A 27423-nucleotide genomic window follows, 5' to 3' on the forward strand; every position below is an offset into this window, starting at 1 on the left:
GCTTTATTCAACAAAATTTCTTACTGACATTAAAAGTTTTTGTAAAATAGATAAAAATGTAAGCTATTTACTCAATTTTTTAACCTCTCCCTACATTCAATCAAGTTATTAATGTAACATTTTGCTGCTTCTAGCTGATTTTTTTCCTGTGTCTTTTCCAACTTCTTACTTGTTCTTTTATCCTTTACATTCATCCACTGTCCATCTTACAGGAATGAAAGAGCTAACTGAAGGTACTTTTATTCAATACAGTCTCATCGGTGTACTAATTCTGCCAGTCTAATGCTGCGTTGAGCTCAATTATGAGGGTACTAAAATTTGACCTTCTTGCCCTAGGATTTGAGCTTGAGATTTCTCTTAGAATTTCTGTGTAATACCAATGTTTGTTTGCATCCAATATTCATCTGCTCTGTGGGGTTTACTGGCTAGTATGTTTGAGTGCCTTTGAAGAAAAATTCCTGCAGGAATTCCCTTGTGAGTGGTAACTGAGAAGGGTGGTAATGCAGTCAGTCTGTTCTTAGCTTCCAGTAGGATCCACAGTAATGACAGTACAAAGTTACTGCATACTAACTCTCATGAAGTCGATCTTAACTGACTTATTTTCACTGTTGCCTTGTGTCTGGATTGGCCAATCTATTTATGTCTCTGCCTACTGGTCCACTTGGATGATGATGACAGGATGTTCCTTCCCTTTTCAAGTGATGACTAGGCAGAAAGGCAGCCAGGAAATCCAGCAGACACACATGAATGCTAAGGCTAGAAAACAGTCATGTAAGAAAGCAAAGGTTAAAACCTGATTGCATCCACCTGCCCATGGAAAGAGCTTTGGGAGGGAGGGACAGCATCACCCTGGAACAATGCATGCAGGATGACCTGGACTGAATGTCCAAGGACCTGTCAATTGTAATTTGACTCTTGTGGAAAGCCAAGAATTCTTAAAGGTGGGAATTTGATGGAGACTCTGAGACAATTCCAGATTCAAAGTTCTGCAGCCTTCTGCCCTGAAAATACTTGAGCTGCTAACAACACTGCAGAGGAGACCTGTGAGTCATTTCATCTGCTTCATTGTACATTTGCTGTGTTACAGGCTGTTGACATTTCTGGCTTTTATTTTTATTCCTAAAGTGGCATGAAGTAATACAGTATAGATAGGAGCTAGCAGTATTTGTGGGTGCTGATCCTCAATCCTTGCCTTCGGCATTATCCCCACCTCACCCAATGTGCTCAAAATGGCAGCAGAGGCAGAGTCAGTAACAATGCCACAGCCTGCTTTGCTCTGGCCAGGCTGCCAGCTGTGGCCTCCCACCTCCAGTCCACAGGCTCCACGTTCAGTTGTGACTCACAGAAATACAGAGAAAATATTAATTGGAAAATACTGTAGCACAAGATGGAGAGAAGGATATTGTTTCCTAAAGGACACAGATTATTGCAATAATTCAGTGATGTGTTAATTTTTGTTGGTACACATTTAGCAAGAACTAATGCACCAAAACTGAACTGCAACAATAAGCAAAGTGCAGGTGGGAAAAGTGTCAGAGTCCTGTTAACAGTGCATCAACCTTTAATAACCACAGAACAAATCAAATGTGCTACAAACTGGCATTTATGGCACAGCCAAAGTAGCCTTGTTCTCGATATTTAAACATGATTTTCTAGATACATAAAGTGCTTTAGTGGTGGTGCTTCCTCCGTCTCTTAATTAGGTGGCAGTGTCTTCCCAATCAAACAAAAACATCAAGGGGAACAGTTGTGCTGAATCGCTGCACATGGATGCAACTCTGCTTTTTATGTATGTACTTCCTCTTAATGCTTACTTGTATCACGTAGGGAAGTCTCCTCCCGTATCAGCACTATTTTCAGAAATCCGTTTAAGCTGTAGTCCAACTCCTCTGATTTTACATCACTACTGACCCTGAAAAGTGTGTTATTTTTCCTTAGCCATAACGCTCAGCAGTTTCATGTGCCATCCAAGCAGTGCATTCATTACTGAAATTTGTATGATTTAATAATTTCCTGGCACGATGATCCCAAAACATGTGGGAGGGAAAATAGAGCCTGATTTTTTTTCCATCTTCAGGTGTTTATTTGTTATGGACTAAATCCCTGCTCTTGACCCTTTTGAATAGCTCTTTGTTGAGCTGTTTCCACTCCTTGTCCAGCTCAGTGCGTGAAAGTGGATGGTCAGATTGTCATCCTTGCAGCTGGAAGTGGTGGAAAAGAAGCTTGTTCTTAGGAATGTGATGCACCTGACTGCTCTAACATTTCCAGCTTCAAATTTCTGGAGTTGTTTTCCTTCCTGCAATCTCCATAAGCTAAAGACTTTTTTTAATTGCTTGCTTTACTAACGGGTGTTTGAAACACAGCACTGAGACCTTATTCCCCTTTCAAGATAACGTGCTATGCTGGGTTTACAGCAACAACCTGCCAGAAGCCTGAGGACTTCACCAGCGCCCAAGAGAGGTAAGCTGAACAGCACAACCAAAGCAGCTCTTCGCTATGGGGTAAAGCAGGACATTACTGTTTTCCTTGTATCGTTAGACAGCAGCAGCCAGTGGCAATAACAGAGCAGTGGGGCCTGGGTGCGTTAGAAGGCAAGAAGCTATGTCCTTAATTGAAAAACGCGTGCTTAAATTTGTGCGTATTCCTTAGTCGTGTTGAGAGTCACATTAAAACCATTAAACTTCCTTACACCTCTGTGGTTAGGCATATGTAGAAATACTTGCTGAGTCAGTCTGATGGTGTTCATGATCTGCGCGAATCTGCAGGGAGTGTCTTTGCTTCCTCAGGTCTCTCAAGCATCAGGGTTTTGAAGCCAAGTCCTATAAGAACAATTTTAATTTGGTATTTGAGAGAACCATTAATTCCAGTTTGTCCTTCCTCAGAATAGTGATAAATAATGGAATTGATAACATTTGGAGAGATTTCTTAAGCCTCTACCACCTTGTTATATACCTGCCCAAAACTACTTGAACTGTCTTTCAGGAAAAAGAAAAGAACTTCTGATGACAGTCTCAGATGTTCTGTTATTTAATTGTTCAATTATTCATAGGCCATGTAGTATAAATATATAATTTCATTTTGACTCTCAACTGCTCTGCCATTTTAGTACCTCTGTTGTAGTATGGAGTGACTGGAAGGTTGCCAAGTAAAAGGAAAGTCTGTGTGTGAACAGCCGGGAGGGATAATATGTAAATCTGGTGGAAAAAGGCAATTAAAGGCAGTGTTGAGATATAATGGAAAATAGACAATATTGAGCCTCATCAGAAATACCAACATAAACAGCTACTGTACAAAGTCTCTGAAGTGAACTTTGTGGCTTTAAATAACTGCATTCTACAGAAAACAGATGGATTATGAAATCTGTGAGCAGACTTCCAGAAAACAGCTTGGTCTTCAGGAACATGTCCATGTTGATGTTCAGCATATCCTCCTGGCACAAGGGGACAAAAGGCTTCTTTTCCCTGCTGTTGTATTTACATAATAGAGAAAGGAGCTGGAAGGTTGGATTAAGTGCAAGCCAAATATAGCTGAAAATAATACTACATGTCATATGTAACTATGAATGGAAATGAATAGAGAGGAAGTGATATCTGAGATAAGCAGTATAAAAAATGCTAGCTCGTTGCTTCGTAACCCAACAGCTGAGGAGGTGACATACTGATCAAACAGAATCAGAAAGCCCTGACTAACCACAGCAGGACCGTGCCAATAGCTCACCAGAATCTTGGTATCACCAGCCAACACAACTGCATCATTTTTGACAAGAGTGGTTAGACTGAGAGGGGACGGACCATTCAAAAGTGTTTAACTTTGTATTACAAATGAGGATGGATTCACACTGTATTTTAATCCCATGGCCTATTCTTGACCATCTCTGTTTTGGTATCATTGATCAAACAGCTCAACATTGAGTTTCCTGTATTCTAGCAGAGGTCTATACATCCATTTGTTCTCCTGCTCCGTGAATGAGTACGATCAGTTGCAGCCCAGACATAGCAAACCAAGCTCCTGTCTGCAGACACAAACTTGGCAATATGCACTAACTGAGCATAGTTCTTGCATCAGGCAACACATCATGTGCTGCCTCAGTCACATTCTCAGCTGGAAGAGAAACATGCAGATATTTAAGGATCTTTGGGAGGACTCACAAAAGCGGTGTTTCTTAATGCTAAATGTGGTTCTTTCAATTATTTAGCTCTCCTCTTCCAGCCTATCCAAAGAAACAAAAGAAGAGCTGCTTATTATTCTTAACAGTTATGTTTCAGTCCTCATAAAGTGTAAATGGATAGAAACACACAAAGACAACTTCTGATGTGCTCTGGCAGCACAGCCTTACTTGATCCAGTATAATAAATACGCCTACACTAGGCCCTAGTTGAGTTTGAGCAAATGATTTATGGATAGCCAGGAAGGAAGACAGAACTCTGACACTGGGACTAGAAATCATCTCTTTGCTTCCTGGATGCAGTATTACATGATGCAGAAAGAGGGAGGCAACAAAAAGCCACTGCATAACTGGACCTCTACACATTCTTTTTGAAATCAATACTGTATTAGATCACAATATTCCATGATGAAGACCAAATATCTTCAATGTATTACCACAATATGCTAAGTAAATGTTTTAACTAGCACTTTGTATGCTTCTCCCTTTTATTTTTGCATTTGCTAAAAACACTTTACATATTTGGAACAGCATGGTTTGCCAAAAAATGATACTGCTTTTTTATGTTGCAGGCACCTTTTAGGCCTTTAGAAAAGCAGGAAGTACTGAATACTTTTTAAATTCAGGAAGATCTTTCTAAAAGATACACGTTTCTAAAAAGATTGGATTGCAAGTTCCCTCTTGTGTTTGTAAAGGCTGCCTCTGCACCAGTTTTTTCTCTTTGTTTAACATCCCCGAAACAAGCAGTATCAGTTACGCTGAAAGCACTGGCATAAAGGGGCACAGCTGTTTTAATCATTGCCTCATCTAAATTTATTCTACTGACAGGTAGCAAAACTGCTATTATAGTGCTTCTGGTAGCACTGGTAGGAATACTTTTAAAGGCAAATTTTTTGTTTAGACATTTCATTATGAGGACTTCGACCACATAAATCTGTACTTACCTACATTTTATTCTAGCTTAGCAGTCGTGTTATTTTCTGAAAAAATCTAAAAGGCAGCAAATGTACAGCTGTTGAACTTCCCTGGGAAATGCCTTTGTGTTGTGTTTGTGTCTCAAAAATTTTAGCTAAGACTGAAGTTCCGGAAAAGCCAGTCTATTTTACTCAGGCTATATACGTCACTAGGAACTATGAAATGCAAAGAACTTCCATTAAAACCTGTTCCACAAACAATACAAGACTGAGAAAACTGGGAGTAAGAAAATTAGGATGACTTCTGTCTTGAGCTTCCTGAAATCCTACAAGATAATAGAAGAAAAAAAAAAACAACAAATGAACAAAAAAAGCCCCACACCTGTGTTACGTAAATTAGCACTACGTAGTACAATGAGAACCCATTTCTGAAGGGTAGAAGAAAGTTCAGAATGGTCTTTTCAGGAGAAGATTTCTGAACTTATCCATCCTTAAGGTTAATGCAGACAAAAGTACAGATTCCTATGAAAACAGGAATTTGGGCATAAAGTGAACAGAAGTATTTCATGAATAACTAATCTAATGCAAGAAGATGCAAACTTCGGTCAAAGATTTTATTTTTCCATGGTTTGGGTTCATTGTTTCACAGATTTTCCAGTAGGACTGAACTCTCTTTTCAGCCATTCTGTCTAAATAAATGTCTCTATCCACATTCTCGCTGCCTATTTTCACAAAACTCACAGAAATACAATGTCTGTGAGCCTATTCCTCTCTACCACGTGGCTGAATTTGGCCAGTGGTCTTAAAATTTACAATGGTGGGGAAAAAGAAACAGGAAAACATAATGAAAGCATGGTCGTAAAAGTCTCGTTTCCTTCTGGGGATGGGGGGAATTTGCAGCTGATGAATTTAGCAAGTGTTTCTTTCCAGGATTAATAGAAGGGAAAATACATTGTAAAGGCCCTACAGAAAATTAAAAGTCTGTTTACCATCTGCATGTTTTAATACTGTCCTCTAAAATGTAATGGGGTTTCTGCTTTTTTTGGCTTTATTCTGTTTCCTGGAAAATAGAATGTTAAGAAAATGAATACTGAGGTTTCCTTGTCAAGGGTCTGTTTCAAAGGAAATAGCTAAAAGGCCCTAACAGCCAATATATTCAGTATTTCCCAAATCACCTTATTAATCTGTGATTAGAAAATATTGGCTTACTCAGTCTCGCTGTAGGGCAGAGGTAATAACCAGAAGACCCTTTCAGATTGTTTCCAGCCTCGTATGTTCATATCCTATTTACGCTCACTTACTAGTTATTCTCCTGAATGGTATTTAACCACTCAGCCAATTTAGGCTAAGATTTTGTCTGTTTATAATTAGAGCTACGTTTCTGTCATTCCAGAACTAGTGCAATTAGCAATGGATGCAAACTTGATTTATATTAGCTACCTCATTTCTTTTCATTAGTTATATTTTCAAAGAATGTGCTCACCCGCTATCCATTTAATGGATATATTGCCAGAGAAAACACTCTGGAGGAATTCAGCTTCTAAAAATGTCGACGTAGCAAGCAGCCCTGACCCTACTGTCACGATTTTGAAGACAGACGTTGACTCCCATGCTCTTTATTCAGCTTTGCGTCACTGACCAGTAGAACTCTGTTTTTACAAGGTTAGCCTGAAGGAGTTGCAATTTCAGCTGCCTTATACATTGCCGTGCAAGTAATTCGGCATCTGTGCTGCACACTCTGGAGAATGCAGGTGTCCAAAGAAGAACCAAACACCTGTATGAATGCAGAGAGAGCATGAATGTCAGCACGCTACACAAAGACAGACATGGCTTCTTTAAATGGAAGAGCTTCTGGGGGGAAAGATGGGTGTATTGCTTACAAGTTACAAGTAAATTATGCATCATCACAGCATCAGCTCTGTGGGGAATCTGGAGACCTCCAGCCTGCACTGCTACTGCCTCTAGACACTTCTGTTCATTTTGACATTAAATACCGTCAGAATTTATCATCTCCAGCTGAGCTTTCCATGCGCAGGGAACACAGGATGGGGCTTCACATACCAAGCTATAAATTCATGAAGTGACCTTTATCGAGAACATGTCAGGGGTTAAATCCACCATAAAAGGGGATTTCCTTTAAATGCTAAGTGTGTACAGCGACATTTCCCCACCAGAGAATGAACCAGAGGGAATTTAAACATTAAACACTCACCTACTGAACAATGCTGCAGCAGAACCTTCACATTTCAAGTTGCTTTTTCCAAAACATTCCATGTACAATTTTTACCAGCCTGCTGTCAGGAATTTGCACAATGTCTTACAAAAACCACAGAAGAACCCCATCCAGAGCCACAAAGTGCTTGATATGATCCAAAGTTCGATGCATTCAATAAGAACAACAGATGGGGCAAGGAGAATTGAATTCCAAGGGAAAAGGACATTACTGGAATGGAATTTTGTACTAAAATGGAGAATGACTCCAGGACACACACAGGGAGTCAGTTCTGGACAGGAGAAGACGAGAGGAGACAGCTCTGAACTCAGCAGCAAGGAGCCTGCTGGAAGGAGAGAAGAGACAGACGGAAGGAAAGGGGAGGGCTCCACGGTCTCCAGGAGACAAACTGGAAAAAAGTCCAAGGAGTGAGGGTGTGGTTTGAAAAACAAGGAATACAATTTCAAACTGGATCCTGAAGCAAATAGGGCAGTCAGTAAGGACATTGAGATGCATGAAATGTAAATTTTCTTTGTGAGAAACCAAGTCAGAACTTTTGGAGCTGCTGTGATGCTCTGCCTTTGCCGCACCACCACACTTTTGTGCTGTGACTGCCGGTACAGTGTTCCTAAGATCAGCATTTACCTGATAGGGCAAGCATTGATGCTCAGGCTGCTCCAGCCAGCATGCGGCTGGAAACAGATGTGGATCAAACCTTCTACATTCATTGCTGTGCCATGCGCATCGGTTCTCCAGCAGTTCATAGCTGGTCAGCAAAAAGGATGTCCAGGTCCAACCTGCAGACTCCCTGTTACTTGAGCCTTTATTTGTTCACAGCTCATAGGCTCTGCTGTCAATGAGCGGGCACTCTCTCATCTAGGCCAGAATATGTGCAAGTGCCACTTTATTTCTTTACTCAAAACAGTAGAGTGGCCAAGCATTTGTAAATTGAGCACTTCTGTAATTAAACTGTGATTTGAACTGATGTTGTGGAGCAAGACTCTGAGACAAACACTTAAGAGAAATGCATATTGCTTTTCCAGTGACACTTCCTTGGCTGATTCTGTGGGAAGACGACTAGGAACATGCACTATACGTGTAACATTTTTCCATTTAAATAACAGCCCTTCCAAGTCAAAAATGTAGCTCTTCTCAGGGCTGTTCCCAAAGACTGAAAAAGAGCGTCAGGCTGCCATCCATAGGAGGAGCCAGAAAACCAAACCTCTGGAGGAGAGCAACCTCTGAAAAAAACCAGAAACATTTACTAGAAGCTTTTCCATTTGTGCTGTTAAAGGATTGCTAGGGATTACACCCTCATCAGCTCTTAAGTGCTGTGGCTCTGCCGTTATGAAGGAGCAAGTAAGGAGTTACTTAGTCTAAGGGGTACTACCAGAGCAAACATGTAGAGACTTGAGACCCTTTATATTTCCTTTTTATAGACTATAAACTGTAGAAGAAATGCCTAAATAAGGCCAGTAGTGCCTTTCATTTGAGAGATCCCAAACTAAATACAGAAAACAAGGTTAGAATACTCAGCTAAAACATCCACACACACAACCGGCTGTACAAAAGTCAAGATACTTAACTATGGAAGCTCAGCTAGTTGCAAAGTGGAGAAAAAAAGGCAAAATACTTTCCCTATTTTTTGATTTGTGTCTAAATTTCAAACTGTATCAACTAATTCTTCGGAGCTGATCAGGCTGCAAACAATCTAACCCCTGTGAACAGTAAAGCAAGGTGTTATAAAGAACAGATATCTAAACACAACACTATAAAGAAAGTACAAATGAAGAGGAAGACATCAGCAGGCAAAAGCGTGCCAAAAACGTGTATACAAAGTAAGATGCCTATACTACTACAGAAAGGAGGGCATGTTGTAATCAGCACGCTTTGGTGAGCTAGGTGTGGGCAGGAAGCGTTGTTTTATTAGAACCGGATTGAAGAAATAGAGCAGACCCTTCTTTCTAACTATACTTTGAGAGAGCCTTGATTCCCTTAGCCAGTGATTCCTGTGGTACGTGTTAGCAGTTCAGCGCCAAACTATTAAGAACGACTGCAGACAGTAAACAGTGATTTTGTAATCCTTGCTAATAACAATATCTCAGAGACAAACCTGTTGTTGCCGTCCTTTGTCACAGTCTTCTTTAAAATATAAATGTAACATAAAAATATACATCCTGACTATGCACATTACTTAAGAGGTCCTGCTTCATTTATGAAATAGATGATGAAAGCCTGTGGCTCATTTTTTGTTTGTTTGTTTGTTTTTTTAAACGGAGCTAGTTAGCTACAAAATTTGAGAGCAAAAGCTAATGACTGGAGCTCTAGATAAAAATAATTAGCGTCCATAAAGTGATTGTGAGGGAGTGCAGTTGGACGGAGGCAAACACAGAACACGTTTATTGTACCAAAATGGACCAGTGACAGATCATGTCGTGCAGATGGTCTTGTCTCTACACCACTTTTGACTTGCCTTTGTTTAGAAACCGATAGAGCTAATGCACTGTAAATAAACTGCTATCAACAAACCAGTGGGGTAGATGCGACTCAAACCTCTCCTGAGACCATGTAAAGAAAAAACGCTGTCTCTACCTTGGCTCCATTTTTCCTTGCTTTTGAAAGCACAGCCCTTGGTGCCTAAGGGGATACAGACCCCAGATTTCCTTAGGGATGTAGCAGTAGCAGCACCTCAGTCTCAGCCCTTTTTGCCACCGTCTAAGGGACTTCCTTGGTCCATTTGGAGACCTTCAGGTCTCCCACACATGGCAAGAGGGTCCCCACGACTGCAGCCAGTAATCATGCGCTCCAGGAGAAACCAATGTGTCTCAGCATTGTCATGCCTATGATTCCTTTGGAAACCTAACCCAATTTTGGTAATTCCCAGCTCCATGCACTGAAATGAATTCGGTTAAAATAAAATGAATGAGGTTTTAAATTGCAATATATTTGGAATTGTTTTAATCTGCCTTCTGGTTTTGAGTCTTCAGGGGTCCCTTGTTCAGTTTTTCTTTGCAACCCACAGCATGAGAAACTCATTTTTTAAAAAATAAACCAGAGATTGTCCCATAATTTCATGTTTCCCAGAGCTGGGCTCTCTGGGAAACTGTAAATAACACGATGCTCAAGATAAAACTGCTGGAGCTAGCAACACAGTAGCAATCAGTTTTCATCTCGAAGGATAAAAACCAGCTACTGTAATTTCAGAGGAACATAACACCGGTAACATTACCTACATCTCCCAGACCTGATGCCAATGGGCTAACTGGGAGCGAGGCTTTTAAAAAAAAAAAAAGCGAGAAGGTGCTGAAACACCTGTGTTGGACCCTTCACCTCGTAACTCGATACCTTTCCAATCTGCGATGCCGACTCCCCCGGGGAAGGCTCTGCGTCGCCCTTCGGAAACCCCACAGGAGCCGGGGGGGGCTTTGCCAACCTACCTGCGAGCATCCTCACCCCTGGGGACCCACCGCCGGCATCCCCAGAGGCCGCGGGGGAGTTTTGGGGGCCGCAGCCTGGGAGCCCCCCGCCCTTCTCCTCAGCGAGCGGCGGGAGCCTCGGGGCGCGGAGGGCTGAGCATCGCCCCCGGCCCTGCTCCGGGGGGACACCCGCCGGGCTGGGGACGAGCTCGGAGGGGCTCCGTGCCACCAAGGGGGTGGAAAAAAGGGGCCGGGGATCCCCGGGGGGGCCGTGAGGGAGCCGTGAGGGGAGCTTGAGGTGTCCGCAGCGCCCACCCGCTGTGGGGAGCGGAGGGGGGGGGCGCGTCACGTGGCACCGTGTGGCAGCTGCGGAAGGATACCTGGCCGCGGCCAGCCGAACGGGGGGGGGGGTAGAGGGGGAAGCCCCCTCCCCTAGGAGCTGCCTCAGCGGCTCCGCCACCCAGCGGGAGCCCGGTGGCAGCGGAGAGGCGTCGAGCACGCGGGGGTGGGCTGAGGGCTGGGCGGGCGAGTAGGTCGAGGGGGAGAGAGAGAGGAGGCGGCGCTGGGAGAAGGGACTATTTATTCGAGGAGCCCCTGGCAGGCTGGTGAGGGGCGGAGTGATCCCGGGCCGGAGTGAGCGGCCCCGAGCTGAGGCAGAAAAGGGAGGCGAGCCCGCCGGGCCGCCGGCCCCGCCAGGGCACTGCGCCTGCGCCGCCTCCCCCTCCCCTTCTCCCCTCCCCGCCGCCCTGTGAGGGGTGCCGCGGCGCCCGCCCGCCCTGCCGCCGCCACCGGCCCCTGCCCCGCGCCCCTCACCCCCCGCCCCGGCGGGGAGCTCGCCCCCAGCCATGGCCCAGATCCTGCCCATTCGCTTCCAGGAGCATTTCCAGGTGAGCGCGGGGGGCGGCCGAGGGGGCTCCCCCCCGCTCGGTCCCGCCCTTGCCCCCTCAGAAGTGAGGAGGAGGGGGGGGGTGGCGCTGTGAGGGGCTGGGTGGGGGGTGCCGGGGCCGCTGTGGTGAGGGGAGCCCCGGGGCGGGCTGCCGGGCTCTGCCGCCTCCCCTCATCGCCCGGCTGCGGCGTGCGGGGCGGCCGCGATTTGTGCAGAGTCACTGGGGGACGGAGGTGGGGGAGCGCAGGGCCGCGGGGGGCTCCTCAGCCCCGGGGGGGCGCATCCAGCTCGGGCTGCCATGGAGGGGGGGCTTCGCTGCGCTCCCGAGCGGCCGCCGGGTCGCGGGGGTGCCGGGGACCCCCTCACCGCGCAGCTGCTGACTGGGAGGAGGAGGGCGGCGAGGTGGGCTGCGAGAAACCGCCCGGGGTTACCGGCTGCACGGCCTCTGTCCCGCCTTCCGAACGTAACGACGTTAAATGGAAAAAGAAACTGACGAAAAACGACACGGTTCTGTTCTTAATAGCCTGGGAAAAGCGTAATGCCAGCACTGGAAAAGGTCCGTGCCTAATGGATGCGGCGCAGACAAACCGGTTTATCTGTTCCCGTGTAAAGCGGCGGTGAGGGAGGGTTGTAAATGGAGCGAGGGAACAGCAGCCTCTGAACGTGCAGTTTGAGTCAGGAATTAAAGGAATTCGCTAAATGAATGAGAGAACAGGAAGTGGACTTGGCAAGTCATCCTTCTGTCTCCACACCGCCCCGTTCTGTCAAATCAGGCATCCATTTCAAAATATGCACCGGGCATCCCTCCGTCGGGGGCTTGGTGCCACCTCAGGCATTGCAGCTGGGGGAATGGTTACGGCCAGGTCCAGCTCCGCTTGGGAAGGGATTTTTGGTTGAATACGAGAACTGTCTTGGCCTTTCTGGAAGGAGACCAAGCCTGGGAAAACAATGATAGGGCAAGCGAGTTCCAGAAATATCTAATCCGCACCAGAGGGAGTGCACACACCTGTCTCCTCAGACCTCTCACAAGTCAAGAGAGTTTCATACAGGGGAGAACTAGACTGTATCTTCCCCTTCTCCCTACCAACGTCCATGGAATAGCAACGATTGTAGTAACATAAAATTAATTTATAAGAGCAACTGTGCAGCAGTCTGAGTAAGAAAGTTAGGATCAAAGCATTTTTGATGTCAGACGCTCCTTAGGGAAGAAGAATGTAGTTCTCACAACTTAAAGCTAGCAAATGTAACCAGTCCTGCTGGTTGTGTTTGGTCTGTACAGTAATGATGAGAGAGCATCATACCTAATAAGTGTGCTGCTTTGCATATTAAATGACTGTTTCTGTGAGGGCTAGTTCTGTGTCTTGCAACACTGCCAATATTAGCATTGTAATACTTCTGTTTTGGGTGGGGGGCTAGCAACATCTCAAGGGAGCTGTACTGAAGTCATATTCTATTTTTTGCTACCACCTGCTTTTGCTCCTAAAGAATTTGATCGTACTGGACTGACTAAACCTGCGCTTAAGGGACTTTCCCCCAGCGTGGAAGCTGCATAGAGGACCCCTGCCACCAGCATTTGGGACCAAATTGTTCTTCAGGATTCACTCTTCCCTGTTCCCCCTTTCCCCCTGCTGCCCCCCTGCTGCAGTAGCTCCAAAGCAGTGCTCCAGTGCCCTGCGGATGGGGAACTGAGATTAGTAGCTGGGAACAGGAATGCAGTCAGCCTCCTTGGTGTTGCTTCTGCATTTGTCTCTACATGGCAGGAGAAATGGGGAGGGAGATCAGAAGGAATGTGGGAACTGGTAGTGTTTGCTCTGGCTAGATATCTGAAGTACGGTTTTATCAGCTCTAACTTCTTACTATGTTGTAAACATCTAGACTTGCTGCTTATTGTTGGCTGGTAGGGAATTTTCTTATGAAAGGCCTAGGCCTTCACTCCTATAATGTTTCATTATAATCTGTTTGCCTTTATCAGCTTAATCTTTCTTTTTTTCCAGATTGTAGCCAAGCCACTTCCTTGGAAGCAGTTAAATTGTTGTATTTAAAAGAAGTAGTATGACAATTCTACTACGCTGCTCTATGATGTTAAATAAAAAGATTTCTTATAACTGTGCTGCGTATCAGTGGTCCTATATTGAGTCTTTCTAACCTTATGTCAAACTGTGTACTGTTTATATCTGTAGCTATTTTAATTAATTATGACTTTAAGTGGAGTAGCTTTTAATTCTGAATTTAGCCTGTTGCTGATGGAACATTATTTCACTTATCCTCAAAGTCTCCCCTGTACTTTACTGGATGGAGAAATGAAGGATGCAGAAAGCGTTCTTCAGGGAAGTTAAACATAAGTTGTAGTGCTATATACGGAATTCTTCTCTCCTACTTTCTAGTTGGAAGTGGATAAACGATAATGTGAAGTGAAACAGTGATCTTGGTCCACATAAAATTGGAGGAGTACTAGGAATCAGTAGACTGTTTACATTCCTTGTGAAGCTCATTTTGCTTTATGTTGATCATTCTTCTGACTGAACTGTAGCTCCCAGCTTGTGCAGGAAGAATGACTGTCAGTCACAGTGCACATTAAATCCCAAGTTGTTATAGCTTGTATGTTCACCTCTGGTATGAGCATATGAGCTGTAAGAGGGAGAGCAGCTGTAGTTAAATAAAGATGTCCAGGTACTGATGGGGCAATACTGAAGCTGAGAATGAACTCATGTGTTTTACTGTTTGTTTAGGTCCACTTAATGCAATCAAACTATTGTTTTTAGTTTTGAACTCTTCACAAATCCATAAAGAACTAGCATTTTGCTCATCCTTCACACGGAGGTTATCATAATTAACTTAAGTCCTACAGCAATGGATGGGAATAAACTAAGGGCTTGCTTTTACCTCTGATAGTCAACCAGATGCAGCTTCTGTTGGAGCAGTGAATTATAAATTTACCAGATTGAACTCTTCTAGCAGGATTATAGTTACAGTGGGAATGCCAGAAAAGACTAAATATGCTGGTACATAAACTGGAACCAAAATTACTCGAATTCCATGAACAAAGTGTTTTTGGTCTAAAATCAAGCTTTTTCTTTCCGTAGTCTTAGGTTTGTTCTTAAAAGCTTCTCTTCATCCCCTTGTGAGCTTCTTTCAGTTCTCACTAGCACAAATCTCTGCTAGCCTGTGCAGAAAGCATTGGTTATGACAACTCTCAGGTTTCTACGTTGGGAGCTTTGTCCCATAGATGGACAGATACATGTATCTGTAGGCAGGTTTCTGCTTTCTGCTGAGTAACTAATAAAGGCTTTTAAGCACAAACAACTGAAAAAAAAAAAGCGTGCGTGATTTACACCTTTGCATAAGTTTTATGCATCTTGGTGCAGCACTGAGAAGTTAAAAGTATCCTGGTCTTAAACATAAAAGGATGTAGTCGTCTTGACAAAACCACTTTTTTGAATAGTCTGAGATGTCATCTTAAGAATTATTATCTGTTGTGCAATAGGCATGACTGAGCTGAACTGTAATGGATTTCAGAAGTTTGCTTTGGCTAGGCATGCGGGTGTAAAAGCACTCAGGATGTTTTCAAGCTACAAATGACTTTTTTGGACTTGTATTCAAAAGGTAGGGCTAAATATCATGACTTGATTCGGCTGTTTAGTGTAGAAGAGACCATATTTGTTCATATTTGGGTTGAAAAGTGCTCTACATGTGGTGGGGAGGCTTACTGAACAGATGATCTAGTCGTTGCTGACATACAGGAACAGGGTTTTGTGTTGGGAGTAACCAACATTTAAAATGGAAGTGTAATTGGAACTAAAACTAAAACCTGTGATCCTGTGGTCTTGCATATTTCAGCTCTTGCATGTCCTTAAAGTCCCTTGCCTGTCAAAATGGGAAAGACTATAGCAGGAGACAGAGTGGGAGCAGGGAGGGGATGTCCAACAACTGTGTGTGTGATTCTTCCTGGGCATGTGATTATAACTTTATATAGCCATACTAGTGAAATAAAGTGTTCTGAGAAACTGTTACTGTGTTCCTGGCTTGTATAATGCTTTAAATGATACATGTTCTTGCTGTTCTAGTAGGCAGCGTTTAATATTTAGATATAGCTTCTGTCCAAGCCATACTCTTTTCTAGTGGGTTTAATACAACAGTTGATCAACGCTGAAAAGCTTTTCCACTAGAGCTGTGTGGCATTAAGCTCAAATGGGATATTTAGTGAACCCTGGAGGGATCTTAAATTCCCCAAGTCATTTAGACTCCAGCATTTAACTGATGATATGGCCCAAATATTTGGGTGTTAGTACTGAACAGACAGTAAGTTAGGCTCATGTATTTCCCATTAGAGAAATTGGCTTTGTTTGAAGACTCTGTACTAGTGTCTGCATTGGTTTCTGCTTTCTCAGTCTGGATCCCTGCACTTCTACAGAAAGAACTGCATTAGAAAGCCCAATGTTCAGTAGAACTCTCATGTAAAAGCATCAGTAAACCGGGATGAGGAAAGATTACTAAATTTCAGATTAACAGTGATTTCATCCTAAGTGTAGGATTTAAATAATACACCTCAGGTTAATTTTTACCATGTCAGAAGTTCTCAGTATCTAAGATGCTTAAAAATACATTTGGTAGGCAGTGATCTAATCCAGCCTGCAGTAATACTAGATATCTGCAAAGCAAAAATCCTTATCTGGTTCATTCAGCCTGACAGTGAAGAGTTCTTCACTGTACACGTAGGTAAGATGCATTAGGGCATGAGAAGGGTAGGGGAGGAATCAGGCTGTTACTTTAGAACACAGTGATGTCCTTTCCTCTAGAGCGAGACCTACATAAGTGTGCTTAGTGGAGTTCTCAACTGGATTAGCAAAAAGTAAAGTGGGAGGTAAAATCATCAAGGAGGTGCTCTCCATAATAAATGCCTCTGGAATGACTGTAATATAGAGTCCTACTTTTCAGAAGAAAGCAAAAGTGGTCTGAGAGTACTGCTTGCATAAGCAGTATAATAAAAAATGGAAATTCAGTAGCAAGTAGAGGCCTGCTTACTCCTTTACAAAAAACTGCAAAAATCTGTAATGTATGTAAGCTTCAGTACTGACATGTAGTGCCTTTACTTGAGGGTTTTTAAGATGTAGAGCTAAATGCATACTACCTACTGTAGTAAAGTTTTCTTAGCTCTGTACTTGAGGGAACGGAGACAGTGTTTTAGGATAATATAGTCCAGACTGGCCCCGCAGGCAGTCCCACCCAGGCTAGAAGCAGTGCTGGCTAATATTCCTTTATTTGGTTATAAAAGGAATCTGCTCTTAGGTGTAGTCATAAGGAACATGCATCTTGCACTGCTTCTGTGGAGTGCATGTCCTCTGAGAAGGATACTTACTCCTGCCTTGATGGAAGTCTTCAGTGTTTTCACAGTGCTGATGTAGGAAGTTGCTATGCACTGAAGCCTGCAGTATTTGCATGACCATCCTTTAGGAAGTACTAACACTTTGCCTTTAAAAGTTGTGACTGACTTCCCTAATAATGCCAGCAGTAGTCATGCAGTAGTACTGTCAGTTTCTGAGACCTTTGCTAGATGTTACGACAGTTAAATCTGCAAGTTACAATACCAGAGTTTGATGCAAAATCTTATTTCTGTTAGTGAAGGTACCTAAAGGATTATGATTCTCCAGCGTAGCCAACATAGACCAGATTTTGAAGTGAATAAACTTGGGCTTAAAGCTGAACTTGAAGTAGGCTAATGCCTCCAGATTCTCACCATACAGACTGAGTGTCAAGCAGCTTTCTTGGAGAGGATGTTGAGCCAAAGCACAGTAACCGAGAGGGGACATCGGACAGCCTGCACTTCTACTCCAATACTCTGAGCTTGGATTAATTAATTCGAGTTAGAAACTTGCCTATGCTGCAGTTAAATCTCTCATGACACTTCATTTTATCAGTGCTTTATAATGGACTATACTTTGGTAGATGGACTTGGATCATGCCCAACATTAAAGTGTTCAAGTGTCTGCTTATGTGAACATGTAATTTGTCAGTAAGTGGACATTATCCAGGCTCTGGCATGTGACCAAGAACCCTGTAGCAAAGGGACGAGCATTTATTCCTCTTGATCAAGTTCAGATGATGCAGCTACAACTTGTGTGTTTACTGGGTACCAAAACTTTCTGTGTTCCTCATATGTAAATGTTTTTCGTTCCTGACACAGAACCCTGTAATAGCTGCATGCCCAATGCACTGTTCTGGCAGACTTCTGGGGAAGAGCAAACATCTTTTTATACCTGCATACATCTGGCTTGTATTGTATTACTGAAACTTCAGTATGTCAAGATGAGCAGTTACTGAGCTGAAGAGCTCCTCATCAGAAAACTGAACAGAAAACAGTTCCTGAGACATCCTGGGCACAGCTCTGACACCGCCTCACTGCTCGGTATCTCACTTAGGTACCCAGTTTATGGTTTGGTGAGTGGCTTTCCATGAGCTGTAACAAGCCATGATCAGCCAGATCAAAACACACTAAACAGTTCGTGAGCTGTGTGTCCCTCGCTGCCCAAGCGGTTTTCTCTGTTGTGTGAGGGTACTGATGGTGTGCATGGAAGGAGCCTAACAACTGGGTGATGCTGATGGTATTTCTATCCTCTCTGCCTGAGGACAGTCCTTTTTCACTTGCAGTGCACTGAAAAGCAGTATAGGTTAATCCCTTAAGAAGCTTCAGTGAAGCTGAAGCCTCTGTTCATTTGCTTGGAAATCATTGCTGTGGGGCATGAAGCAGGTGCTTGGGCTTGTCACGCTTACTGTTGCACAAAATGCAGCTTACATCCACGCCCAGCTGGGGCGTGCTGCGTAGGTAAATCTGATTTACTGCAGACCAACTGAAGCAGTGATCCTCCTTCACTGCCACCTCATCTTGTTAATCTGAAATTGGAAGTGGCTGGAAACAAAGTTAACACAGACTGATGAAAGTAAGAAATATTCATCTTCTAGGGCAGTGACACAGAATGATTTAAAGTTGCATGAAGAATAGCTACTTTGTATGGTCATATGCCTGAGCCCAAGTTATGCCTGAGCTGGACTCAGAGGCGAGGTCTGCACTGAAATCCCGGTCTTTGCTGTTAATCCAAATGCTGGGGCATCCTGGGCAAGTGAAGGTGAAATAATTAATTGATTATTTTAACACATTTTTCTTAGCTTGCACTAGTGAGGATTAAATTCAGAGAAGAAAGATGAACAAGTCCGTTTATAAAAATAGGCCATGGAAAACTGCACTGCACTGAGCTATTTGTGTGAGCGGTTGCACAGCATTTCTACTAAAGCTTTGAAATAACCTGGAAGCTTTAGCACTAGTGTTCCTCTGCGACTACAGCAGAAGTAAGAGGCTGGACAGCAGGAAGTAGCTGCAATTCAAAAAGCAGATTAAATTTGGTACCACTGTAACTTAAGAGTTCCTTTCATCTTGGGACAGCTTCATAGGGGCTATATCTAGAGGTTTATCTGAAACAAATCTGAGGTCCTCTGGGGGAAGAAGCAAATACCACCATGATACCAATTATTTGGCAGCGGAATTCAGATTTTTCTTTTGTATAGTATTTTGGTTGGTGTGGCAGAGGGTAGATTTTACCAAACTGTGATATCTATTAGCTAGTTAGAAAATACAGAGATAGCATAAATACTGTCTAAACATGAGCTATAACTGTAATCCAGTGCATTCAAGGTTAATTTGTGCTTCCAGGGAAGTACTTGGTGCCAGAGTGATCTCAGAGGAAAGAGGTATCAGAGATATTCCAAAACTAAATGAGAACTCCTGGACCTGCCAGTCATGTAGCCTGTTTCCAGGTGAAAATAGGATGAAGTTTTATCTCTTAGTTGGCTTATATCCTGTTTTTTGGTTCCACCAGTACTGTAAAGCTGGAACATGGTGTTCCAGCTTTGCCAAGGTAGACATGGTGAGGTCTCTGCAATTAAGACGGGCCCTGGGGTGATGTATGTTCTTCATCTGTCTGTTGCTCCCTCAGCTTTCTTTTTCCTAATGAGATGATACAGAGTTGAAGCTTGGGAGGAGGTAAAGATAAAGGAGTTAAGACTGCTTGATTAATTGTACTAGAAATACTACAGATGTTTCAGTTGAATATTTCTGACATCTTAAGGCCCTTCCTTGGAAAAGAACTCGTACTTAACGTTGCAACCTTGGTATGCTTATTAGAATATCTGTTTTAGTGGAGAAGCTGGCATAAAACCTGTAAAGATACGCGATGCTTAACAATTCCTGAACTTACTCTTGTCAGTGCAATAGTCCACATTAGACTATGGTGGTCAAAACACTGATGCTTCCTTAAATGCCTTGGGAATACTGCAATATCAATTCCCATCTAAGGGGAAAACGGGATAAGTCTGATGTCTCTACATATGATGCAAGCAATTTAAATAGGTGATCAGGTGAACTTCCAGGAGAAAGTATCTTGCTGTGTTGTCATCTTTTCTCTCTCACCAGCTGAATTGGGCTAGAGAATTAAGACCTGCTATGTAGATTTCGTTCTGTAACATCACAGAACGGTTTCTGTAAGGTTAGTAGGTTCTCTGGAATAGTAATGCTACTGATTGAATATAGCCTATCAAATTACTAGAACCACATTAAGCAGTAAATACTTAAGTTAAAATTCCTTAGTTTGCGTCAATAACACAACTGTGGAATGTCTTTGGGACTTGTACACCGATGTTTGTGTAGTTCTTACGTGTGGAGCAAAGCAAGGAAATAGATGATAAATTATAGTTCAAAAATGTACACTGTTCTCAGATAAATATGCTAGTCTTGCATTTCCTTCTGAAGGAGATTTTATATGTAGAGGCTTAAGTTAGACATGTCTCCATGAGAAGAATAGTAAAGTGCTCTGTTCCCTCTTTTTAGCTCCAAAATTTGGGCATTAACCCAGCAAACATTGGATTCAGCACCCTAACAATGGAATCTGACAAATTCATCTGCATCAGGGAGAAAGTGGGAGAGCAGGCGCAAGTAGTGATAATTGACATGAGCGACCCAACAACACCCATCAGACGTCCGATTTCTGCTGAAAGTGCCATCATGAATCCAGCCTCTAAAGTAATTGCGCTAAAAGGTGAGTAACCCTTTATTTTTGTAATGAAACCTACTGTTTAGCTGTGTTACTGCTTATGTATGCTCTTAAGCGTAAGAGCTGTGTAAGCTTTCTAAGAAGAATGTCTATTAGAATAACAAGTCTTGCCTGAACTTGCATGCCGTATTTTGGTAGTGGATTTTTCAGTAATCTTTGGATGATTTGCCTCCAAGTAGGTGTGAGATGCTTGGGCTTGGCACTGCAGCCTACTATTTTCACTGAGGACCAGGTGAACGTATGGTATACTTTCCCTTAAGGCAGATGTTCTAAGCATAATGGACACTTGTAGACATGAATGGGGGGAGAGTAAAGCCACTCTTACTCTCTGTTCTGTGCTGACCCTTACTTGTAGCTCTAAAGAGCTTACTAGATGCCAACAAATTGTTATAAGGCTGGCTAGTAACTATGTGAGTCTGAACATACAAAAGCATGAACGTACAATCATGTTAAGTTTCATAAATGAAAACCTGCAGATAGAAGACATCTGTTTATCAGTACCTGTGGCATTGATCTTGGCTTTAAACAACACTCTGACCTGAAAGAAATCATATTTAGTATATCTCTTTTCTTAAATGGGTAACTTCTAGTGTTTACTCTCAATAACTGTTTGTTACTGACTATGTACTTTTCTTTCTGCATCTTATCTAAACAGACGGTGAGTGAACTTTGTCATGACATTTCATGTTCAGTAGTACAGAATGGTCTAATCTCATAAAAAGTACTGAACTTTGAGGTAGCCATTTGACAGTTCACTTCATAGCCCTGTAGAGGGGATCTTAATCCTCAACTGGTATTACAGTGAAAGTGTTCTCCATTGGCTTGTTGCTAACCATTTGGCTGCTTTGACTATTGACTGTACCCAGTGGAGAAGTGTGTTCTTAGTTTGTGTGTGTGTGTATATATGATGGAAGTACAGTTGATAGACAAAACCAAGTTGCAATACTTTTATGAGAGACCTCTGCTAGCATGTCCTGTGTGCTATTCATTTCTGCCTAAGTGTGGTATTCGGTGTGAAAATGTGTGACGACATTGCTTAGGGGTCCAAGAAATAACTGTCCTCAGAACTGGTACAAAGCATATAACTTGCTGTCTACAATATCAGACTTACACTGACATGAAGTGAAAACTAATGTGTTAACGTTTGACTTTAGCTGTAATTGTGGTTCACCTAGGGTGCTAATACATCCTGCAAAGGACTGCCTTACCTGGGGTGTGGTTAAAGGTAACGATGAAAAGATCTATTTCAGATCTGTTAGCATTCACTGTCTTTATCTTGGACCCCTTTTTAACAAACCTTATTGGCAAGGAAAGTGCCTTTTCTATACTAGCAGAATTTCATCTAACTCTTAAAAGGAAACAGTGGCATCTGTTTTTAAAACTTACCCGCTAACACTTACTAAACAGATTATCAACAGTTTCTAAGAATATATTTTTATTCTTGCCACTGTTAGACTTGCTCAAAAGGAGTATTGTTCTGTCCATGCAGAGTGAATAAGCTTGTCCTCTGAACAGACAAAGCTAAGTGTATGATTTCACATTGACATGCAAAGTTGTGTTGTCAGGTATTGCAAGCTTAGAGCTTTTCTTGTATCAATAGTGTAATGGCCAAAGGTTTTTGGGGAAAAGAGAATAAATAGAGCTACCTAACCCACACGTTGTTGCTACCCAAGATAACCAGTGTAACTACAGTAAACTGTGCTGAGGATATGGTTTTAAGTCAGTATGTCACACCAGACTTTCCCTGCTGATTGACTGAGGTATTAGTAGTTAAAACCGTTGCATATTGTGACCGAGTGTGCTGTGATTGGGAGTTGCTCATAACCTGTGGATTATTGAGCAATAAATATACAATCCCACTCCCAAAGAAGAAATGAAATGGTTCTTGAGTTAAAGTGAAAGAGTATGCACAATTTCATTTCTGGATTGCATGTGGCATTCTCCAGGTGTACCAAGCTTTATGCATTGTACTTGTGTCCGTGATTCTCTCTTGCTTTGCTCTGTACCGAGAATACTCTCCAGTCGGTGTCAGCAGAGAATGCAACACTCAAGGGATGCTTCCATTCCTTGTGGAATGGAGAAACTTCATGCTCCAGTGAACTGAAATGTAAACTCTTGTGCCGGTTTTATAAAAACAAATCAAACCAAAAAAACAATAAAAGGTGCTTGCCTGACTACACTTGCAGAGAATAGTCTTAAATATACTGATGAGTCTGTATCTTGGCCAGGAAAACCTATATGAGCTTGGCTTTTTGTCTCAGATCTTGGCCTAAGAAAGCACTCAAGTAGGTGTAAGACTCATACTCACTCGACCTTGCTGTTTGTGACTTCATGTTAGCATGTTTAGCATGTTCCACTCTCTCTTAATCCAGGTAACTAAATTATTGTGGTTTAATTGCAGTTCAGAGCTCTGAACCTTAAACTCATGTTGCCGTACTTAAATTATATGGCTTTGGAGCTTGCGGTCCCCACCCACCATCAAGAGCTAGCTAGTTGAAGAAGCTTCTTAAGCCATTTCCAACTGTAACACAGCAGTTCAGTTTATTCTAGACAATAGACAAGCATGAGCTTTTAGCTCATTTTGTTAGCTTATCGGTTCTTTCTATGTTCTTAAAACTAGGGACATCTTGCTTTGTTTTTAGGAAGATTAAGAGCAGTTTCTGTGTGCACGCACTGGTGTTCCTGTTTAGGTGGTGAACTGGAGCCCTTCCAGAACTACTTGTCTGCCTTCTGGATGCCAGGCACTATTCCCAAATCAGTCCTTTGATAACACCAGTCTACTGCTGGACAAAATATCCAACATAGTAAATACGTTATTTCCAACTATCAGTTTACAGCTCTTGTTAGGCCTGGGTTTGTTGCATTTGTATAACACAGTAACTGCGTGTGCAGAGGTGGCAAGGTGATCAGAAACAGGCTGCTTTTGGTCTCAGGAAAACTAGCAAGCTGTCGAAGGAACTAGCTGATCATGATAACAGATCTTTACGCTGTTAATACAGGGAACATAAATGCTGCATGTGGGAATTCTGAAGTGTCTTGCTTTGTCTCTTGGCACTGTTATACAGTAAATTGATCGTATTAGTTTGTTATACTAAAGCCTTACAGAGCAGCCTGAGTTGCATATTAACTTGGGTTTATTGTCTCTTGGAAATGATTCCACAGTGGCCAGCAGCCTTCATCTATCAAGACTTCCCAGTAGAAGCAACATCTACCAGTTTGATAATCAAAAGTGTTACTAGCAGGGAAAACACTTCAGAAATGTGGATAGAAATAAAGGCATTACAAGCCAATACTCTAGCAGTCTGAGTGGGTGTCTTGTGAACAGAAAACAATATTCCTAGAGCTGAATAGTCTTAGTTGCAGTCAAGTAAAATATTACCGACTTCCTGAAGGGGATGGAATCCCTTATTCTTTGACTAGTCAGCTCATTGGGTTGGCTCAATTACATTAATTTTAATAGTCTACTCCTACGTGCTTCTGGTGGTTCAAACAGATGCTAAAGTCAAGCTTAAATCTGCAATATAGTTACCCAAGTCATGAAGCAGCACTCTTAACTGGAACTAAAGCTCCTAGCCTTTCTGTAAACTTTCCGACATTTTTACTGTCCTCTTCAATAGGCAGTTGTTGTACTACTGTTTTACATAGCCCATCCATTTCCCAGTTAAGTGCAGAGCCTGTTCTGCTCCAACAGAAGGACAGAATGGAAGCTATGGTCCTTGGCTAGCTATTTCAAGAGCTGTTGCAAGTCTCTTGCTGTTGGATTCAGTTCAGGTGATCTACAGCAGCTACTAGATTGACACAAACTGGAGCCACTCTTTCTATTAATTACACTGAATGACATCAACTAGACAGCTATAAGTTGATACACTAGTGCTGCTACATAAACTAGTTTACTCAAGGTCTGTCTTATATTGTTTTGTTGTTGTTTTTTTTAGCTACACTTTATAGTTAGTCAAAATATCTATGCTTGTCAGTCGTTGGTTGGAATGCCGTGTAAGTGTCCATAAAAAGTTTTTTTGCATCAGGGCTGGAGGAAGTTGTGGGTTGGGAGGAGATTTTGTTTGGTACGAGCCAAGTATCAAAGGACACTCTGGTGTGACAGGACACTGACCCTGTCTGTAACATCACTGGAACAGTGGGCTGAACAGGATGTTTGTAGGTAGGCAGACTACAGGATGGCTGTCGTAGTAATTAATCTATGATGTTTCTTGGGTTTTGTCGTACTAGCTGGGAAAACACTACAGATCTTTAACATTGAGATGAAAAGTAAAATGAAAGCCCACACCATGGCGGAGGAGGTGATCTTCTGGAAATGGATATCTGTGAATACAGTTGCCTTGGTAACAGAGACAGCAGTCTACCACTGGAGCATGGAGGGAGAATCTCAACCCCAAAAGATGTTTGACAGGCATGCTAGTCTTGCGGGCTGCCAAATCATCAATTACAGAACTGATGAACACCAAAAATGGCTGTTGCTCATAGGAATTTCAGCACAGGTAAGTTACCTGTAAATATCATGCTATGAAAATGATCAGGAGAGCCTTGGCCTTACTTAATAGCTGCTGTGGTTTCTTAAGTTTGGTTTCTTCAGAAATGCCTTTTGTGGAGGAATAACCTGACCTTTAATGTGATTAAAGCATTGGAAGAGGGGATGAGAGAGGCACTTGTCTCTTTTTAGTTAACTGTCCCTGTGGTCTTGCTATAAACATTTGAAATCTTACCCCTAAATGCTGACTTTTTTTCTCCCCCAGCAAAATCGTGTGGTTGGTGCAATGCAGCTGTACTCAGTTGATAGAAAAGTCTCCCAACCTATAGAGGGCCATGCAGCAGCTTTCGCAGAATTCAAAATAGAGGGAAATGCCAAACCTTCCACTCTCTTTTGTTTTGCTGTGAGGAGTCCTGCAGGGGGCAAGGTAAAGTTTGCAACAATTTTCTTGTTTTGGTATAGCAGAACTCAGTACTAGCAGAACTTAAGTGAGCTTACAGTTCACTGTATGCTGTCTGAAGGACAGCTTGTGGACCTTGTATACAACATATTTGGTCAGTATGAAAATGTTTTATTTTAATGGGATAGAAACTGCTGAAAGTCTGAGTTGCTTTCATGAAACTTAAGCATAAGAACAAGCATAGATGCGATAAGAACTGAGCCCAAGGTATTAGAGCATCAATTTATGCCCAAGTTATGCTTTGTGTATGAAGGTAAGTCATCAAGCAGCCACTTATGTCTAGAATCCAGTACAGAAGAGATTTGATAAGCCTTAGTACTGTAGGTAGGTTGTTTGAATCTAGCTGGTAGTGGGTCTGAGCAGCAGCTGAATATATTACAATTTCTGAGTGGTCTGTAAAGAACATTACAAATTCTTATGCTTTCTAGTCTTTTACTGCACAAATTGTTGATAAATTGACAAGAAGTCTCACTCAAAACTTCTTGAAATAGAAATATACAGTCTGCTTTCATAGAAAACATGTCCTTTAGCTTTTTCTGGTTTTTTTTTTTGTATTATCAAGTTCTGGGGAACTTATCCTTCGGATAAATATCTGGAACACAGCTGCCCAGACTGTATTGCTGCAGGATTGGGCAGATATTTAGCAGCCAACTGTGGCAGATGACTTCAGTAGCTTATCTGAATAGAGGAACTTCTTTAATGCGGTTGGTCTTGCAGGCAGTCTTGTGACATACTCTTTTACTTCCTAGCTTCACATAATTGAAGTGGGTCAGCCAGCTACTGGGAATCAGCCATTTGTTAAGAAAGCTGTTGATGTGTTTTTCCCACCTGAGGCGCAGACAGACTTTCCTGTGGCAATGCAGGTAAATGTTTGACCAAAAAAAACCCCAACTTTATAGCCTGGCATGTAGCTGGTGTCTGTGATAAAGAATGTTTTCTACTGTGGCTTCACTGTTATTCCTCCTAACTCTGGAAGGACTGTTAATGGACTTATGGGGAGCAGACTGCACATTAAAACAGAAACTCACCCACAAATATATAGGCTGTTCCAGTATTTGTCTGGACATGTCAACTTAAGGTTGTGTTAAAAACAAAATACACACACACAAAATCAATAGTGTCTTCTGGTAGAATGTCTCTAATACCGGTCAACCTTCTTGTTGAACAGCTAACAAGTTTGACTAGCTTCTGTCTTATTGACAGCAGTCCAAAAGTAACAAGACACCAAGTATTGGACACAGTTAGTCAAATAAGTAGTACTGTAACTCATGGGTTCTTGTCTATACTGATCATTCTTGTTAATAGCAGATAATTCTGCATTTTCAGGCTATTGAACTGTCTACTAATGATTAGAGTTCTAGATATGAATGGTACAGCCCCTGATGTAACTGGGCATAAAAGTGGCATTTCATCTACAGTAGATGTCATACGACAAATCGGGTGGAGTTTCCTATATTAGCCTACCTCCTGCAGTAGCAGCACACAAAAGGTACCTTAGGACATTACTGGGAGTTTTTTTCAGGGAAATAATATGACTAGTTGCTTTGAAAGACAAAACTTCACTTAGGGTGTCTAGAGGACTACACATTGTACTTGAAAAACAAACTCTCGGAGCGTGCAACTGCTGACCAGTCTAATAGACCAGCTTCATAAATAAACCAAGAGAAGCCATAATAAACTAAAGAAAACAAAGCAAGCTGTCTTCATGGCAGGACTCATGGATCTCATTAACAAAACTGTTGAAGACTTGATCCAAAGTGAAAATACTTCTAAATACCATCTTGGT

General features: G+C 42.4%; 1 protein-coding gene and 1 long non-coding RNA gene across 8 annotated transcripts in view; one reads left to right on the forward strand and one right to left on the reverse strand.

Moving 5' to 3' along the window:
- Window positions 1-261: 261 nt before the first annotated feature.
- LOC136786548 (uncharacterized) lies at window positions 262-9180 on the reverse strand. Its single transcript, XR_010825504.1, has 2 exons — window positions 5110-9180; window positions 262-4210 (listed from the first exon to the last, which is right to left on the reverse strand). It is a non-coding gene; the product is annotated as an uncharacterized lncRNA (long non-coding RNA).
- Window positions 9181-11431: 2251 nt separating this feature from the next.
- CLTCL1 (clathrin heavy chain like 1) overlaps window positions 11432-27423 on the forward strand; it is a 38041-nt gene continuing 22049 nt past the window's right edge. For all 7 annotated transcript variants that reach the window (XR_010825501.1, XR_010825502.1, XM_048063771.2 and 4 more), the window contains exons 1-5: window positions 11432-11594; window positions 20469-20676; window positions 24919-25187; window positions 25443-25604; window positions 26387-26500. Coding sequence is in view for 5 of the 7 variants with exons in the window: in XM_048063771.2 (XP_047919728.1) it covers window positions 11553-11594; window positions 20469-20676; window positions 24919-25187; window positions 25443-25604; window positions 26387-26500 (795 nt within the window). In the remaining 2 variants the exon portion in view is untranslated. The remainder of the gene's footprint in view (window positions 11595-20468; window positions 20677-24918; window positions 25188-25442; window positions 25605-26386; window positions 26501-27423) is intronic.

Source organism: Anser cygnoides, chromosome 17 (assembly GCF_040182565.1).
Source record: "Anser cygnoides isolate HZ-2024a breed goose chromosome 17, Taihu_goose_T2T_genome, whole genome shotgun sequence".
NCBI lineage: Eukaryota > Metazoa > Chordata > Aves > Anseriformes > Anatidae > Anser > Anser cygnoides.